Here is an 18818-nt window from a genome sequence, read left to right on the forward strand (position 1 = left end):
AGCATCCTGGCAGGAGAGGGCGCGCCTGCGCAGCAAGGAATTCAGATCATTTATGGTTGACTCGGTTCCACTGGTTTGATAAAGTCGACAAATACACAGTGAATCATTTGATTATTTTGTATTTTTCTTGTGAAAGCAACGAAAACCCAGGCACAGCCACAGTGTTTGGTTCTGCCCGTGTGAACACATCTGGAGGAACTTCATCAGCCTCTTGACCTCTGAACTTCCATCTTCAACTAATGACCAATCACAGAGCAGCCGTTACCCACCCGTCCTTCATGACCTTGGTCACGGGGGTTAGAGTGGGCAGGACCAGGAGGTGCAAGGGACTTTGACACCACTACATATTTCAGATTACACCGTCCAAGCACCAAGTGAACCACCAAGTCTACCCGCACCCCCCTGTGGCTCAGACATGGTATTTTCCACAGGCCTCAGCTTTTGCTCTCCGGTCGCATCAGGGAGAACCTCTTGGAGGGGTCCGGAACGAACCACTTTTCCCAGCGATCCAAGTGGACAGCAGGATAGTTCCATGGTTTGAAGGGGCCGTTCCAGTGCAGCAGGCGCGCCTCCTGGAGGAAGCTTGCTGAATAGCGAACGTTTGCACTCCAGCCTGCACACACACACACACACACACACGTGAGACATGAACATTCCTCATTGGTGAAGCCTATAGTTAGACCCTGGCTCAGGCCTATCTAGAACTACCAGCCTAGACTGCCAGAGATTTCCCATAATGCACTCGTTCACTCTCTCTCCACCTGAGCACACTCAGATCCTCTAAATATGGAATTCTAGTCTACTGTGAGCACGCTGAGCTGAAAACACTGCCGTTCCGGATGTCTCCGTGGCATCAGGCCTACACAAATATGACCTGAAGGTGAAGTTGCTGTGCGGGGGGCGGGGTTACCGAGGTGTCTGACGTGCCACACGGGGTCCAGTGTCGTGTATTTGTCATGAAAAACTATCAGCATGGGTGGAGTGGCCACACCCCCCGCCATGGCACTGCTGTAGATGTTCACTCTGGACCGCAAAAGAAAGACAAGATGGAAGATGTGACAAATGCTTCTGCATCTCAACTGTCAACAGAAGTACAAATACAAGACTGACAGAGTACTTCCACTCCACTTAACTCAAAAATAATACCCAAGAACAAACTGTGTGAACTGTAGCGTGCAGTAGGTCAGCCCCAGCCCCAGTGATGAGCTCGCTCAGTACTACTCTGACGTGACTGAGGTACTACTGATCCCTGCATGCATCAGTTTTATCAGGAGATGAGGATGGTGACAGGTGTGACGGAGCCCACTTGACGTTCTCCTCCATCCATTTCTCCAGCTGCTTGGTGATCTTCTGTTTCTTCCATTCTTTGATGTCAGCCACAAACACGCCCGGGTTGAAAGAGCAGTCGCTGGGATTGATGCCCAGGTCCTTCACTTCCTGTTTCCTGTAGTCCAGGAAGCCCATGTAGGTTGTCTAGAGGAGACGGTTCACATGACTTTACTTCTCTTCAGCTTTAAAAACATTTGAAAATACACAGAATGAGAAAAAACTATTTGGGCAGAGTTGGAAAAGCGTGCTGCACGTTCACACAACAGTTGTGAACAAATAGTGAGTCAAGCGGCGGCACAGCATCGCCTCTGGTGACGTAGTGAGGCGGCGCTCAGTTTCAGCTCAGCTGTTTCCAACATGCCGGCCAAGGCAGGAATGATCTTATTATACAACCACACTAAAGTATGACTCTGCAAATATTTGAAGTGGAAAAAGGCGGCGCAGAAAGAGAATCAGGCTCCTAACCAGCATCTGTCTCCTGTTCTCACGTCAGCAAGGCTGGCGAGGGGCGGAGCCAATCACTGGAATTACGACGGCAAGGCAAGTAAAATTCAGTGTCTTTTGGAGAGAAATGCTAGATTCTCCACTCGTTACTGGGGTTGAGGTCTGGTCAGGTTCAGGCACAAAACGACATTTGGAGTGGTTATAAATGAACCGCTGAAAATGACCCGGCATCTCACTGGGAGCACCCGCGGTGGCGGCCCCTGGACCACCTGCTGGCCTGAAGAAAAGTGTCAGGAAACATAAACACTGACCTGCATGCCGATGCTGCGCACCATCTCATGAGTGGAGGGAAGGTCGCAGTCAGACGCGAAGGCAGCGGCGTGTTTGGGCTTCAGTTTGACACTGAACAGTTCCCTGATGTCACCTGGAAATGTGACAATTCAGCATCAGAAGCCATTTTACAACCATCGATTCAATGTACGTGTATTTGAGACGTTCTGAAGGGTGATGCAGCTCACTTTGAAAGGTGTTTAAGGGTGTAAGAGGAGAGGGTCATGAGTCGTGGGGGAAAAAATGGAAACAATTTTGGATGCGCATCTAGTGATGTAGAGATGATATGAGAGCGTCTGTCAACAGGTTCAGACACAAAACTGAACACGTCAAATCTGGGTTTCTCTACATTTTTTGGAAGAAGTGCTGAATGTGTCAGACGCAGCAGTTTGATTTCATCTTGAATCAAAGCGACAGTTTAGTTGTTGTTAGCCGTTAGCAGTGTCCTTTAGCTTCAAGCTAGGTGCAGGTGGCTGGCTCCTCCTGCATGTGAGGGACTACGATGTGACGCAGGACTAAAGACAGCAGCAGCTCTTGAGCTTGAGAGGCAAAGTAACAAACGATTGCTCTATTGGATGTGGGGTGGCTACTGAGAGTATGAGGCTGAGAGTTTCAAGATGAAAACATCAAATCTGCCCAGGTGCACCTCAGGAGATCCCCTCCCATCTTGAGTGTGTACCTACCCTGCACAATGACATCATCATCCAAGTAAATGACCCTCTTGTGGTTAATGTCGAGCAGAGGGAGGTAAAAGCGCACAAAGTTGAGCTGCAAAACAAAACGTTGAGAGGATGAATTCCCCGCCCTGACAGAGCAGCTGCCATGTTGGTACGAGAACCAGGACTCACCGGGTGTAAGAGGTCCGGTCTGGACGAGTGCGGCTTCACCTTCCCCCGCAGCACCATGGGGTTGAACTCCAGGATCTTGTACTTGATGCCTTTCAGCTTCGTCTTCTCAATGTATCGCCTGAGAACACGCAAGAAAAACGATGTTCAACTCTTGGAGAAGTCAAACATGCATTGGGACGGAGGAATCAGAAATGTCTGGTAGGTTAGTTCACTCATGTAAACACCACATCTGGTTTTGATCTGGTTTCAGCCTCAGACCTGAAGCCTGGCTTCAGCTGTGAACCAGGAGGAAAATCTTTTTCTACTCAAGTCGCCATCTTCTCTCTGTCCCCTCCTGCCCCCTCAGGGGGCAGCAGTCTCCATGTTTTCCCCCCACAAGCAAAGACGCGCATGCTGTCGTCGTTGTCGTCGTCCTCCGCTTCATCCGGTGGGTCCGGGTCGCAGGGGCAGCACTCTCAGCAAGGACGCCCAGACTGCCCTCTTCCCAGCCACTTCAACCAGCTCTTCCGGGAGGATCCCGAGGCGTTCCCAGGCCAGCCGAGAGATATAATCCCTCCACCGTGTCCTGGGTCGGCCTCGAGGCCTCCTCCCGGTTGGACATGCCTGGAAAACCTCCAGAGGGAGGCGTCCAGGAGGCATCCTTACAAGATGCCCGAACCACCTCCACTGACTCCTCTACCTGGAGGAGCAGCAGCTCTACTCTGAGTCCCTCCTGAAGGACTGAGCTTCTCACCCTGTCTCTAAGGGAGAGCCCAGCCACCCTGAGGAGGAAACTCATTTCAGCCGCTTGTATTCAGGATCTTGTTCTTTCAGTCATTACCCAGAGCTCATGACCACAGGTGAGGGTTGGAACAGAGATTGAGCGGTAAATCAAGAGCCTCGCCTTTTGGCTAAACTCCCTCTTCACCACAAAGCCGGTATCGCTCAACCTCTTCCACCAGCTCCAGCTCCTTCCCCGCCAGAGAGGTAACGTTCCATGTCCCAAAAGCCAGCTTCCATGTCCGTGGTTCAGACAGCCGAGGCACCCGCCTGGAACTGCCACCCAAACCACACTGCACCGGACCCCTCCAGTTCCTCCTATGGGTGGTGAGTCCAAGGGAGGACATGCCGGTGTCTCCTTTTCGGGCTGGGTCCGCCGGGCCCCACGAACCAAGGCCCGGCCACCAGGCGCTCGCCTTCGAGTCCCCACCCCAGGCCTGCCTCCAGGGCGGGGCCCCAGTGCCCCTCCGGGCAGGGTACACGTTGCACTTGATGTCTTTTCCATGAGGGGGTCTGTTGAACCGTTCTTTGTCTGGCCCTTCGCCTAGGACCAGTCTGCCTTGGGTGACCCTACCAGGGGCAAAATGCCCCCGACAGCATAGCTCCTAGGGTCACTGGGGCACTCAAACTCCTCCACCACGATAAGGTGACGGTTCCAGGAGGCACGCACGCCGGCAAAGTTTTATTTGTGATGGAAGTTCTCTGTGCATGTCTCATTGTGTTTGGTGTGGTTTCTCTCCACCTGATGCAAGAACACAAACCTAATTTGCCCTCTTTTAATGTAAATTTTAAACAATCCGTTTACATCCATTCTAACCGCCATCCCTGTGACATTTACCTCCATCCACTTTACTCCCTCCTGCTTAGTGGATCGCTGGTTGAAGCCAGTGCTGCCCAGAGATGCTCCCCTTCACCCCTCCATTCACAAGCCTCACTCTCTCGTCCCAGAGACAAATTAAACTCACTCTTTTCTGGAGTACACACAAACCTCAGCAGGACCCTGAGTGGGACCAACGTGTGTAATGGCGATTTATTCCAACCAAAAAAGTCGCTGAACACAATCCAGCACTAGGTGATGATGACTGACATGTGTCTCACACACACACACACACACACACACACACACACACACACACACACACACACACACACACACTCACACACACACACACACACACACACACACACACACACACACTCAACATAGGTGAAGCCTATATTTAGACCCTATGAATTGCATACAGACACACACACACACACACACACATACACACACACACACACACACACACACTCAACATAGGTGAAGCCTATATTTAGACCCTATGAATTGCATACAGACACACACACACACACACACACACACTCAACATAGGTGAAGCCTATATTTAGACCCTATGAATTGCATACAGACACACACACACACACACACACACACGCACATAAACATGTGATGGGGGGGAAGGAAAATACCCCAATGCTTACACCTTAAACTAAACTAAGTGCACAAACACAACAGTATCACAAAAATTGGCAAATGTGTATGCATTTGTGTGTGTGTGTGTGTGTGTGTGTGTGTGTGTGTGTGTGTGTGTGTGTGTGTGTGTGTGTGTGTGTGTGTGAGAGAGAGAGATTCACAAACCTGGTCAGTTTCACTGCATCCCGAAGGGTAACAATGTAGAAGAACACACGAGCATCTGTGTTGCTACGAATGCTGTTGATGGTTGCCATGGTTGCGCCCAGACGCTCCTCTGATGCACAGATGATGACGGGGATCACATGATCTGTCACAGCAGGGGCCTGCGCTGCACTGCCCAGGTTCTTCCAGTGATCTGAGGGGAGGCGAGGATGGATGAAGAGGTCAGAGGTCAGTTCATACATGGATGGTGGAACATAGAAGGGCCTCCCTAAAGGAACACATACCTCCCGCCTCTGTGTGTGTGTGTGTGTGTGTGTGTGTGTGTGTGTGTGTGTGCGTGTGTGTTCACGATCATAAAGGAATCCATTTGTTTTCGTAGCTCTTGAACATTCTGATACCACTCCATTTCTTTGTGGACGCTCTTTGGATGTACCTGAGATTCTGGGCCGGGTGGAGGGTCTCAGCAGCGAACTGTGCAGGAGGAGACACACCAGCAGCACCAGCAGGCCCAGCAGGACCCGGTTAACTAGGAGACAGGGAGAGTCAGCGTCTGTGCATGTACGTCCATCAGCTTCTTACTGATCAGACGTTCGCGATCCTCACAGGATATCACATGACCACTCAACATCAGCGCTGCTGTTCTAGACAAGTAACATTCGTCAGGCCACATGCAACCAGTTGCTATTTTCCATCTGTCTTGAATCTCTCAGAGGTTAAATAATCACGTAAATGCCCATCAAAAGGTCACAGAGCCCGCGGTGACGTCTCCATACAGCTGGTGTCCACCAAACGCTCCCAAACCCAATAAAATAAATTAAAATGACAATAAATGGAGTTGTCAAGTTTTACCACGTGGAGCCGGAGCCTGTTAGTCATGTTGTTGCTTGACAGATGATGTAAACGAGGAAACAGCAGTGCTGGCAAACACAGGCCGACATGGTGTCTGTTTTATGAGTCCACGTTAAATCATCTTCAGACTGGAAAACAACAGTTTGTGGTTTTTCATTTGGAGAAACAGCTGCTAGAGCACATAAAATGTAGTTCACCAGGAGTTCCAGAACTTGACTCTCACTGGCTGGAACCGAACACACAGAGCTTCCACTGGGAACCGGGTTCAGAGGTTCTGGAGCAGGGAGGATCCTCTCAATGAACAAATGGCCAGTCTCCCCCCAAGATGGGTGCACTGCTGATGATGATATCAACCACAAGACCTAATTGGTTGGGAGGCGGGGCTTGGCTATGTTGTGAGTTAAACACCTGAATCCTGCCAAGGTCCTAAAGGGGATATCTGAGTGTTCATCAGCTGCTTTGGTGGGGACTGAATTTGGACCCTGATAGAAGTCGGAATGGTCAGAACTGGGAATATCTGGGAAGGAAAAGTATAGGGTTGAATGACTGAAGCAGAGCGCGATGAGTGATTCCTTCCACCTAGAGGCGTAAGAGTGGCAGCGGTCCACACAGTCCTGGAGTCATGACGGCGACTGGGAGGAGAACGAACCACTTCAGGACAAATGAACAAACGACCACAAATTCTTGTTCTAACATCAACATTTTTATATGCTTGCATTCTTTTACTCCTGTGCTGGTTCTTGCAAACCCCAAAGGCTCGCCTGAGTGCTAAGCTGGGCCAGGCAAACATAAACCACCTGCAAGAGTACAGGAGCGCATGCATCTTGGCATTCAGAGACTTGGCTCAACAGACTTGACATCAGTGCAATGCACATCGATGGATTTTGCTCCCCCATCAGACAGGAGCAGGACAGTGACGTCACCGGGAAACTACAGGGTGGAGGTGTGTGTTTCTAGGTGAACCCCCACGGGTGTTCCATCGTCCATGTGAGAGAGAAACTGTGCACTCCGGACATGGAGCTCCTGGCAGTCTCTCTGCTCCCGTTCTACCTCCCCAGGGAATGCCCCCAACTCTTCTTCATCCTGGTCCACATCCAGCCGACCAGATCAGAACCACCCTGAACAAGCTGGAGCAACTATCCCCAGACTCCCCTATATTCATCTTAGGGGACTTCAACCTCTGCAACTCTGACAAATCCCCGAAGGGCTTCACACAATACATCTCATGTTCCAGTCACCATCTTTCCCAACAATAAACCCTGAGTCACCAAGGAGCTGAAGGAGATCATCAACAGGAAGAAACACATCTTCTTCACTGGATCTGAGATGGAGAAGGAGATAAGCAAGGAGGTCAAAAGAGCCGTCAAGATCGCCAAGATGAGATACAAAAACACAGAGGAGGAGAGTTCCCTCAGGGGACAGGGAATAGAATAGTACTTAGCAGGGCTAGCCTCAGTGCTAACCAGACCTAGCCTTAGTGCTTAGCAGGGCTATCCTTAGTACTTAGCAGGGCTAGCCTTAGTGCTAACCAGACCTAGCGTTAGTGCTAACCAGACCGATCCTTAGTGCTAACCAGACCTAGCCTCAGTGCTAACCAGGCCTAGCCTTAGTGCTTAGCAGGGCTATCCTTAGTACTTAGCAGGGCTAGCCTCAGTGCTAACCAGACCTAGCGTTAGTGCTAACCAGACCGATCCTTAGTGCTAACCAGACCTAGCATTAGTGCTAACCAGACCTATCCTTAGTGCTGACCAGACCTAGCCTTAGTGCTAACCAGACCAAGCCTTAGTGCGAACCAGACCTAGCCTGAGTGCTTAGCAGGGTTAGCCTTAGTGCTAACCAGACATAGCCTAAGTGCTAACCAGACCTAGCCTTAGTGCTAACCAGACCAAGCCTTAGTGCTAACCAGACCTAGCCTGAGTGCTTAGCAGGGTTAGCCTTAGTGCTAACCAGACATAGCCTAAGTGCTAACCAGACCTAGCCTTAGTGCTAACCAGACCAAGCCTTAGTGCTAACCAGACCTAGCCTGAGTGCTTAGCAGGGTTAGCTACATCCTTTACTGGCTGTAAGCAACACATAGAAAAGCATCGCTGAAGCTGTGTGTTAACCGCATGAGTAAAGTGAGCAGTTTGAATGGAGAGTTTACAGCATGGCACAGATAAACCACTTGGTTACATCATCAGCGTTTGTTTCCAGCAGCTGCAGAGGAGAATAAAAACCATCTGCAACCTCTGGAATCTGGAGCTTCCATCATTCTGGCTGCTCGTCCAGATGCCATCAGTTCCCAGACGTCCTCTCCCTTCAGCATATCCAGATATTCACCATACGTGAAACCTGGAATCACAATCTGCACAACTGCAACTCTCAGGATTCACGTTGGTCATGATTTGAATCAGGCGTTATTTTTGTCATCCTCACATTCTTGTTTGAAAAGATTTTTTGCCTTCGTACAAAGAGCCTTTCACCCACCAGGAAGGCTCTTAAACCCCCCCCCCCTCCTCCTTCACTTCCTGTGTGGCAGCTGAGCTCCTCATAACATTATTTATATGTATATATATGTATATATATATGTATGTATGTATGTATGTGAGTGTGAGAGAGAGAGAGAGAGAGAGAGAGAGAGAGAGAGACGATAGATGATTCTCACTTACTTTTTCTCAGAAGCGACATGTTCTTCCACGGTTGCCAGCAGCAACATCTCCAAACATCCTTAAAGGAACAGACAGTACAAATATATAACAACATACATATTTATGTCTTTACATTCGAGGTGTTTATCAGGAAACACATCACTTCATTGTTGCTTTCTACAGAGTTCTAACAGTAGAATGGAGCCAGAGCCTTCAGCTGTCAGGCTCCCCTCCTGTGGAACCGTCTCCCAGTTTCAGTCCAGGACCCAGACCCCCTCTCTAGGTTTAAGAGCAGACTTAAGACCTCCTTGTTGATCAGGCTTCTAGTCAGGACTGCTTAGGCTGGCCCTTAGACCTGCTGCTATAGGCTCAGACTGCTGGGGATCTCCCATGATGCACTGGGCTTCTCTCTCCTCCTCCTGTCCTCAGACGTGTTACTAACTCCTCTTCTTCTCCCCTCATCCCAGATCCTGGTGCTGTTGGAGGAGGCTCCAGACCTGAAGAGGCTCCAGCTGCCACCAGTAGCTCCACCTGCTCACGTCCCCGTCTGTCCATCAGTCTCTCCTCCTGTCTCTCCCTCTTTATCTCTGTCCCTCTTTCCTTCTGTCTCTCTGTCTTCCTCCATTCTGTCTTTGTCTCTGTCTATCAGTCTCTCCTCCTTTCTCTCTATCTCTGTCCCTCTTTCCTTCTGTCTCTCTCTTCCTCCATTCTCTGTCTTTGTCTCTGTCCATCAGTCTCTCCTCCTTTCTCTCTCTCTTTATCTCTGTCCCTCTCTCTCCTTCTGTCTCTCTTCCTCCATTCTCTGTCTTTGTCTCTGTCCATCAGTCTCTCCTCCTTTCTCTCTCTCTTTATCTCTGTCCCTCTCTCTCCTTCTGTCTCTCTTCCTCCATTCTCTGTCTTTGTCTCTGTCCATCAGTCTCTCCTCCTTTCTCTCTCTCTTTATCTCTGTCCCTCTCTCTCCTTCTGTCTCTCTGTCTTCCTCCATTCTCTGTCTTTGTCTCTGTCCGTCAGTCTCTCCTCCTTTCTCTCCCTCTTTATCTCTGTCCCTCTCTCTCCTTCTGTCTCTCTGTCCTCCTCCATTCTCTGTCTTTGTCCATCAGTCTCTCCTCCTTTCTCTCCCTCTTTATCTCTGTCCCTCTCTCTCCTTCTGTCTCTCTCTTCCTCCATTCTCTGTCTTTGTCTCTGTCCATCAGTCTCTCCTCCTTTCTCTCCCTCGTCATCTCTGTCCCTCTCTCTCCTTCTGTCTCTCTGTCCTCCTCCATTCTCTGTCTTTGTCCATCAGTCTCTCCTCCTTTCTCTCCCTCTTTATCTCTGTCCCTCTCTCTCCTTCTGTCTCTCTGTCCTCCTCCATTCTCTGTCTTTGTCTCTGTCCATCAGTCTCTCCTCCTTTCTCTCTCTCTTTATCTCTGTCCCTCTCTCTCCTTCTGTCTCTCTGTCTCCCTCCATTCTCTGTCTTTGTCTCTGTCCTGCTCTCCTGCTCTCTCCCCGTCCCCACTGATCCTGGATCTGCTCCACCTTCCTGCTGGTAAAGGAAGGTTCTGGTGGCTGCTGTTGCAGGATGTGCTGCTGATGGAGAATTGTTGGGTGGAGGTTCATTGAAGGAGGGAGGTGCTGGACCTGCTCTACTTGGACAGAGTCAGGACAGAACTTTGGTTGGGGTCTGGCGCCGTGTTTGAGGCATTAAGAGAGAAGCCTCTGTTTTAAGCTGAAAAAAGATGCAAAAAAGAAGAAGTGACGCGTCACTGGTGCGCTGTCTTTGTGACAAATGTTGGACTCTCAGGAACATGGAAAGCGTTCACGTCTTCGGTCAAACCAGCCTGCAAGCTGACACGGAAACATGAGCGGAAAGCTTTGGGCTGAGGGGGTTCACCGGAGCGGCGTTGGCAGATGAAGCGAAGCGTCAGCGTGAACTTGTGTGCTCCTGTCTCTGCTGGACAGAATCTTCAGCAGCGATGAATGAGCCAGCAGCTCCTTTGTCAGGCGTCCACAGCAACAGTCAGAGCTGAATCTCGGTCAGCGAGATGAATGATTCCTCCTTAATATTTGATGACGATGACCGCCAGCGCCAACGTCATGCTTCTACCCTCTGAACCTCCATTAAGGTCAAAGCTCGGTTTCGAGACATCGCCGCCTCGTTAGTGGTCATGTGACTCAGAGATGGTGCCTCTCCTCAAAGGTGAGGACGATGTTGATATCATGTACATTTATACTGCATATACACATTATACAGTGTACCCACCCCATCCAGGGTTGCAGGGGGAGGGGCCTGTCCTGCCTGTCACCAGGCGAGAGGCGGGGTCACCCAAGAAAGGTAACTCGTTCGCTACAGGACTGGGATAAGAGTCACACTCACAGTCCCGGTGACACGCGGTTCACGGGACAAACATTCGTCCTCCTGATGTTTGGGACTCTCAAAGCCAGAAGACACGCGTGTCCACGTTCTCCCAACGTCCCCCCACTTCCTCCCCTCCTGGTTCCAGGGCTTCATTGAGGGGTTATTTGCCTCTCAGTTTATTAAAATGTTACGTAACAGCAGCAAACTTTACCCATCAAACCCCACAGAAGCGCCTGGAGGCTTGAGAGCCACCGCGCTGTCCTCCCGGAGGACGAGGAACCTCAGCGGGAAAATGCCCACATTCTCCTTCGCTGTCTGTTTCTCATGATTCAGCACTTCCTCCGGAGGCTTCAGCAGCCAGCGGAAGCCTCCAGCTGGACTGGAACAGGACAAGCAGGTTGAGTCATGCATGTGTGTGTGTGTGTGTGTGTGTGTGTGTGTGTATTTGTGTTGTTTGTCGTGCTTTGGTGCAGCCCAGAACATCTGGAAGTGATCAGCGCCAGATATTCCTCCCAGAGAGCAGCTCAAGACTCTGGATCTGGCCTGCAGTGGAACAACTAGAACCTATAGAACATCCAGTAGGGAACTCTGTGTCCTCTTGGCTCTGTGCACACACCATCAGGGCTCTGCAGCTTTCTGTCTCCACTTAGGAATTCCGCTTGTATTATTTAATTCAATTTAAGTTGAAATGCAAACTAAAAAAAATAATAATGGAAAACAAACTAAGTAAGAGCTGATGGCACATGCAGCATTCAGTTGTAGTACTCAAGTTCCTCGTACACTGGGGGACATCTTTGAGGAATCAAACTGCATGATTGAATTCTGAGTTTCTATAATCTGAGAGTAACAGAACCAAAACCTCCTCAGGGACGTTTATCAGCTGCAAAAAAGAAGTTCCTCTCCAGAACTTCTGTCACACAACTGATGTTTGATTGATGTTTGTTTCACGCGTGAAGCTCTGGAGGTTTGAGGCGCGCTGAGGAGAAGAGGAGGAACTGCGAACAGACACCCAGAAAACGCCAGTTTAAACTAACGCGGTAATTTAACGGGATATTCCTGTTACTGTGGCAGCACAAAATGTTCTCCTGCCTCAGAAAACCAGAAAGAGCAACACGCACAACTGCCATCACATCAAGCTCATTAGTTTCAATCCCGCATGCAGAGTTTCGCGGTTCCACGCACGGAGAAGGTGAGCGGTACTCACCGGGGCGGAGGGCGCTCATCGCCGGACCGCCTGGTCCATGTTGTGAACCTCAGGACTGAGTCGCACCCTCGGCAAGCCCACCTCTCCCGCCCCGGTCCTCCCTCCCTCGGTGAGTCCAGATGTAACACATCCTCTCACCCGCCGTCATGTGGTTTCACTCCGCCGGTACACGAATAATCGTCCCCCGTTCCCTGACAGAATCACCGGACAAACGGTTGGGTTTAAGGGTTTAATGAGCCTCTGGCTCGTCAAGACGAAAATCCCACAGTTCCAAACCGCCGGCCGGCGACCTGGATGGACGCTGGTTCGAGTCCGACTAGAGGGAGACAGCTCTGACATCGCGAGGGTTGAATTAAGATAAGATGAAACCTCGTAGCAAACAATCATGCGTATAAACCAGCCTAAATACAAAGTTAGTATGCTTGAAGTGGATATGTCGCTCCAGTCGTAGAACTACATTTCCCACAATCCCACAGCGTTCCCTGGGCGAGGGACGCCTCCAGCTGATCCATAACCTCAACCGGTGTGACTGCAGCCAGGAGGACAAACCTCTGGGCTGACAAGACGGTTCGTCTTGAGGACTCCCGGAATGCAGAAGGTCAACTTTTCAACTCTAAGGACTTTCAAGGTCTTAAAAGTCTCCCTGTCACCTTTAAAGCATTGAAGTTGGTCCTTCAAGCCGTTGCTTGATTCAACGCTGACAGGCAGGCAGCAGGGCCTCCAGCCTCCTCCTCTCAGGTATCAGAGGTCGTCCCGGTATCAACAAACACGCCAGGAACTCCCCTCAATGAGGAGAGCATCCCAGGAGGGGAGGCTGCCCGGGATCAAGGGGCCTCTGGTCGATGGGTATGCCATCTCCAACTCAGTGACAGAAATCCTATGCAAAATATTACACAATGTTTACATGTCAAGATTTGAAGATGCTGATAGCAAATGTGAACTCTGGAATACAGAAGAAGAAACAATTCATCACCTATTTTTGAATGTCAGTGCACAAAAGGACCCTGGAAAGACTGAGAACTACTTAACTACTTAAAACAACAACCATGTACTTCATTTGGATGCCCCGGGTACGCGGTTCTACCAGGATGAATCCTCCAATATTCAATTTATATTCACTGAATAGACACGGAGCGGTCAGAGGCGTTCAGGACCCCAACCCTCCGTCGCTGCCTGTGCTTTTATCCCGTGACCATCGTCTTTTTGCTCTCTTGACTCCATGTGTGTCACATGTACGGAGTTGTGTTCCGACATCCTGTAATACATGAAGTTGCTGTCGTTTAATGTACAGTATGGGAGATGATGACGTAGGTGAGATTTCACACAACTTTATTAGCACGGTCTTCTCCGACAAACACGGAAGTCCGGTGTTTCCATCATTTACAGCAAATGTGCACTCAAAAAACCGCGCAAACTCACAATGTAAACTCAAGTGTTTTCTTCGATTTCAGACGCGCGAGGTTTGCCAACAGTTCCTGTTCATGTACGCTGATTAAAACCGCCGCTGCTTCTGTGACGTCAGCTGCTAGCCATCGAGCTAGCGGGCTAGCAGCGGCTCCTCCGCCGACTTGCAGTTGGTCCGGCAGGCTCCACCATGGACGAGGACACGTTGAAGCTGCTGGTGAAGTTCACCCAGGAGGGGCAGGCCAGCGCCCTGGAGGCCCGCGTCTCTTCAGCCGGCGCGGCGGCGCTGGAGGCGGTCGGCGGGACCCACTTCGGTCGGTCCGGGGACACGCTGCTGCACTACGCCGCCAGACACGGACACCTGGACATCGTGGAATATCTCATTAGGCGAGTTGGTGTGGACGTGGAGGTGCACAACAACGACTACAAGACACCGCTGCACGAAGCGGCGTCCATGGGTCACCTGACCTGCGTCAGATACCTGCTGCGCGAGGGAGCCCAGGTGGACAGCCTGAAGAAGGCCGACTGGTGAGCGCGTTCGGTTCGAACCCTGGTTTGGGACAGCGGCTCCTGTCGGCTTCGGGCTGTAGTTGTCATCGGTCTGCAGCTCAGGGCGGAGGGTGATTGTGCGCCATCGAGTAGTCACTAGGTCGCTGGTTCGAGTCCTGCTCTGAGCAGCTTCTGCTCTGTCTGCTAAAACCTCCGAGCCTCATTAGGATCAGCATTATTGATGCCGACATCTGAGTGTGTTGACATCAAACAGCTTCTGTTTGGCATCAAACAAGATCAGACACAATTATATCAAATAGTCAGAATTATATCTGCTAACTTTGAAAATGAGGAGCTCAGCTCAGTACTAACACAGTCCCTGCTTCTTTGCTCAGTTCACAGCAGATATTTGGCAGATGTTTGCCTCCTGTCAGGGTTGATCAGATGCAGTGAGTGAAGGTGACTGTGGTGGTCAACGTTTCAGGACCCCTCTGATGATGGCGTGCACTCGGAGGAACCTAGCTGTCATCCAGGAGCTGATGCACCACTCGGCCGACCCCCTCCTGAGGAACAAGGACGGCTGGAACTCCTTCCACATTGCCTGCAGAGAGGGAGACCCTCTGGTCGTACAGCACCTGCTTCTCGCTACGCCGGACGTCTGGAGGACGGAGAGCAAGACGCGCAGGACGCCGCTGCACACGGCTGGTGAGTCGCTCTCACACGACGCAGTGACCTGAGTGTGTGTGCTGTGCTGTTCCGAGTAAATGCTCACGCTCCCTCTGCTGTCACCCAGCGATGCACGGCTGCGAGGACGTTGTGAGGATCTTGCTGGAGAGGTAGGTAGAACCCCTGGCTGGGGAATCCCAAAACAACTCGATTTTAATTCTTGTGAATATTTTTCACTCAGCACTTGAGTGAGTGACTCTGATGTCACAGCCGACAACTTGATCAAGCCAGCATGTTGGTACATGTAGGGCAGCAGTGGCGCAGGCTGCCATAGGCCCACTGCATGAGGGGCAGCAGTGGCGCAGGCTGCCATAGGCCCACTGCATGAGGGGCAGCAGTGGCGCAGGCTGCCATAGGCCCACTGCATGAGGGGCAGCAGTGGCGCAGGCTGCCATAGGCCCACTGCATGAGGGGCAGCAGTGGCGCAGGCTGCCATAGGCCCACTGCATGAGGGGCAGCAGTGGCGCAGGCTCCCCGCACGTCTGATTTAAGGTCCGGCTTGTTTTGGAATAAATATGCCTCCATATTGTTTGAGCTTCAACAGCTTCCTAAGCTTCACTGTCACCACCATCCCTCCATCCAGATGTGGCTACACCCCAGACAGCAGAGACAGCTGTGGAGTCACTCCTTTCACGGACGCTGTGAGGAACGGACACATGTCCGTAGCCAGGCTGCTGTTGGAGAAACACCAGGTAGAAGGAGGCTTTTTTAGTCCAGTAAGGTGTAGGACATCCAGAGACCATCTCAACCCAGTTTACCTGCACTGCAGGCGTCTCCAGAAGCAGCTGACATCCTCGGGGTCCAGCCGGTGCACCAGGTTGCTGTCACTGGCCAGGAGGAGGCGCTGCGATTCCTGGTGAGGGAGCTGAAGGTGGACGTGAACCAGAGGGCGACTGGCCTCCAGCTTACCGCCCTCCATTATGCTGCTAAGGTGATGCACTCTTCCTATTCAGGAGGTCAAAGGTCACTGGCTTCTCTTTGATGGAAGGCAGGTTTGGATCATCATGAATTTCATCACTCCAACATCCACCAGTGGTGGACTGAGCAGACTCGGTCATTGGGGTCCAGTAGGAAACTCGAAGCTGCACTTTCCTCTCTGTCAGCTGCCGCGTTTAAGGAACGTTCCAGTTTTTAGGAAGAGTGGTCAGGAGGCAGCGAGCCTGTCTCAGGAAAAGATGGCATCTCAAGGTTTTAACAGTCACTGACCCTTTTTGGGTACAAAAAAAATATGTTTTAAACCAAAATGTATCTTTGGTCTTTCAATCTCAAATATTTTCAGACAATTTAGGAGTAATAATTTTTGAAAGTTGACAAAGAATCAATCTTTCATGTCCAAACTTCTTTATGCAACACAAATACAGCAAAAAAAGACCGGAAAAAAACAAAAGAGGACTCGACGCTCTCCTAACTCGTAGCTCACATATCATTGTGCCGAAGGGCCAAGAGCGTCGATGGCCGTACTCCAGCGTGTTGTCGGTGGCTGGTTTGTTCTGCCTGGTGTCTCAGGGAGGATTCCTTGTCCGTAATCTCTGTCCAAACATGAGTTCATGTTCTTATGCACAGGGTAGTTCTTACACACTTTCTTCCAGACAGGAAGCAGCACCTGGCTCTGCTCCCTTCTCACGTGGAGGAAGAACAAATTCATGCAGGAGAGCCTTTCCTGAGGGAGGTCCAGTGACCTGAACACTGGTGGTGTTGCTGTCCTCCAACCTCCTGTCTGTTGCGGTTCAAACACGGACTGATAGGTTCATGCAGTGCTTTTTCTGTTGTGTCTTTTGGCTGTAAAACTGAACTGATTATTTTGATGAGAAGTTCACATCCACTGCTGCAGATCACCAGGCCTCACAAGCTTCATGGTACTTTGTCTCGATTGGCACATTTAGTGTTTGTAGCTCTCAGGCACGTCTTCCACTCTTCGGTTACAACACAAAAACTGCTTCCAGGAAATGGAAACAGCAGAGTGACTGAGTGAGGATTCCCTCTCCCTGGGAACCGCAGTGAAAAGAATCTCTGTCTTCCAGGAAGGTCACGTGTCCACGCTACACACTCTGATGGAGCTGGGGTCCGATCTTCACGCTCAGGACAAGAAGGGGAGAACGGGTGAGACAAACTTAGAAGACCTACAAACTGATGCTACACCGCTTCTGGGCGCCTGCTGCGTTATGACCAGAAAAAAGGCGGAAAAACAGAAATCCTGGTTAAATCTTTTCCATAAAATGTTTGTCCCCTCACACGCAGCGACCCTCCGAATGAAGAACACTCAGAACCTCAGCCGTCCCATCTGATTCAGCGATAGAGCTGATTGGCTTCTGCTTTTTCTGGTCAGGGGAATATAAACAATCACGGTACAATCAGAAATAACTATCAAAAGTGCAGTACATCACATGCTGAATATTACACGAGTGGAAGAGTTGGCGCCCGCGTGTGTGTTGGCATTGCGCCGGCTGCATGGTAGCGGTATGATAGTCAACATGAATTAAAGTGAATGACATGAGCACACACACACACACACACACACACACACACACACACACACACACACACAGGTTTATCTATTTATCATTTTGATTTGTAAGGTGTTTTAAGTGTTTAGGAACAAGGTTATTTTCTGGAGATTCATGTGTTGTGTAAAACTTAAAACACTAGAAACTAACATCCTAGAACGCCAGCGTGCTCCCGTCCACGCCACGCTCTCTCACTCTCACTCTCACTCTCCCCCCCAGCTCTTCATATGGCGTGCATCGGGCAGCATGCAGGCGCTGCCGGGACGCTTCTGCAGCTCGGGCTGCAAGACTCCAAAGATGCATCTGGAACGACAGCGCGACAACACGCCAAAAAACCTGACGTCGTGCAAGTGCTGGAATGCAAGGTTCCAGAAACCTCCTAAATGAACTGGTCGCACACCACAGTGAGGCAGAGCGCCGCTGGCGTCGCTCCTTCAGTGGAGAACGCCGTTGATGTGATGCAGTAGATCAGTTCAGCCTGTGAGGTCTGCAGTAGAATCTGACATGACACAGGTGAGGCTGTTAGTCACATGACTTGAATATTGCTTGCTTCTGCCCTGTTGCGAGCGTTGATTGCAGCTAAGCTAACTAGCAGTCTGGTGGAGGTCTGGAGCTCCGTAACCCACCAGAGAGGAGAGAAGCGTCTCTTGCCTGCCGGTCCGTCTCTGAAATGTGTATAAAGACCATAAAGATGTTTTTGGCAACACGACCAACCGTAAGTCTGCTGTGCATCATTTCTGTCAGAAGGCTTGGAACCTGAGTGAAACTCAGGAACGCCCCTGGGTTTACTTAACAGGCGTGACGGCGGTCCACGCTGGCAGCACACAGGGAAGTGACGCTCCAGTGCCTTACACTGGATACCAGTCTAGGTGATGTTGGGATTCCTAGAATGAGACGGTGACGTTTCTTCTCAACGGAACTGCAACTTTTAACATTAAGTGAGACTTTATTATGAAAAAATCCACATAGAATGTTCCATCTGCAGATGGGAATCATGAAACCACAGAGGGAGTGGAGTGTTAGAACTGCCTGGCTGACCCAAACCATCACAACACCATGGAAACAAGCAGTGGTCCTGGGTTTGTTGTCCCTCATGTCATGTTTCTGGGCCTGCTCTCTCTCTCTCTCACACACACACACAGACACACACACACACACACAGTAACCCTCTCTAGCTGCCTTCACGGTCAAAACACTGAACCGCGTCAAGTTTCGAGTGTCGTTTGTTGCGCGTGTAATGAAGAAGAACGACGGATTTCTCATTAGGAGCAAAGTTGACAAACTCGAACACACGACTTGTCGTTTCAGAAGTGATTGACAGCGGTGAGACC

The 18818-nt window shown here is 50.6% G+C and overlaps 2 protein-coding genes and 1 long non-coding RNA gene across 5 annotated transcripts; 1 reads left to right on the plus strand and 2 right to left on the minus strand.

Annotated features, from left to right (window-relative positions):
- Positions 1-132: 132 nt before the first annotated feature.
- glt8d2 (glycosyltransferase 8 domain containing 2) lies at positions 133-12467 on the minus strand. Its single transcript, XM_086202398.1, has 10 exons — positions 12365-12467; positions 8847-8904; positions 5783-5875; positions 5353-5542; positions 2952-3069; positions 2787-2871; positions 2085-2197; positions 1307-1473; positions 911-1023; positions 133-613 (listed from the first exon to the last, which is right to left on the minus strand). Exons 2-10 carry the CDS (start codon positions 8863-8865, stop codon positions 435-437), a joined length of 1077 nt encoding a protein of 358 aa, XP_086058524.1. The 5' UTR covers positions 8866-8904; positions 12365-12467; the 3' UTR covers positions 133-434.
- A 662-nt stretch (positions 12468-13129) lies between these two features.
- On the minus strand, positions 13130-14381 carry LOC147262446 (uncharacterized). 2 transcript variants are annotated; one of them, XR_015112383.1, is made up of 3 exons: positions 14250-14381; positions 13338-14129; positions 13130-13241 (listed from the first exon to the last, which is right to left on the minus strand). It is a non-coding gene; the product is annotated as an uncharacterized LOC147262446 (long non-coding RNA). The 2 variants fall into 2 exon arrangements; XR_015112382.1 differs by having other exon boundaries at positions 14237-14360.
- Positions 13705-18206, plus strand: ankrd16 (ankyrin repeat domain 16). Of its 2 annotated transcripts, none has more exons than XM_086201293.1 (7): positions 13705-14296; positions 14742-14962; positions 15051-15093; positions 15567-15675; positions 15753-15914; positions 17005-17083; positions 17707-18206. In XM_086201293.1, the coding sequence occupies exons 1-7, from the start codon at positions 13959-13961 to the stop codon at positions 17868-17870; spliced, it is 1116 nt and encodes a 371-aa protein (XP_086057419.1). In that variant the 5' UTR covers positions 13705-13958; the 3' UTR covers positions 17871-18206. The 2 variants fall into 2 exon arrangements, with proteins under 2 accessions (XP_086057419.1, XP_086057420.1); XM_086201294.1 differs by having other exon boundaries at positions 13705-14155.
- Positions 18207-18818: the final 612 nt, after the last annotated feature.

Source organism: Aulostomus chinensis, chromosome 4, assembly GCF_037954235.1.
Source record: "Aulostomus chinensis isolate RoL2024-O1b breed Wild chromosome 4, RoL_Achi_v1.0, whole genome shotgun sequence".
Taxonomy (NCBI): Eukaryota; Metazoa; Chordata; class Actinopteri; order Syngnathiformes; family Aulostomidae; genus Aulostomus; species Aulostomus chinensis.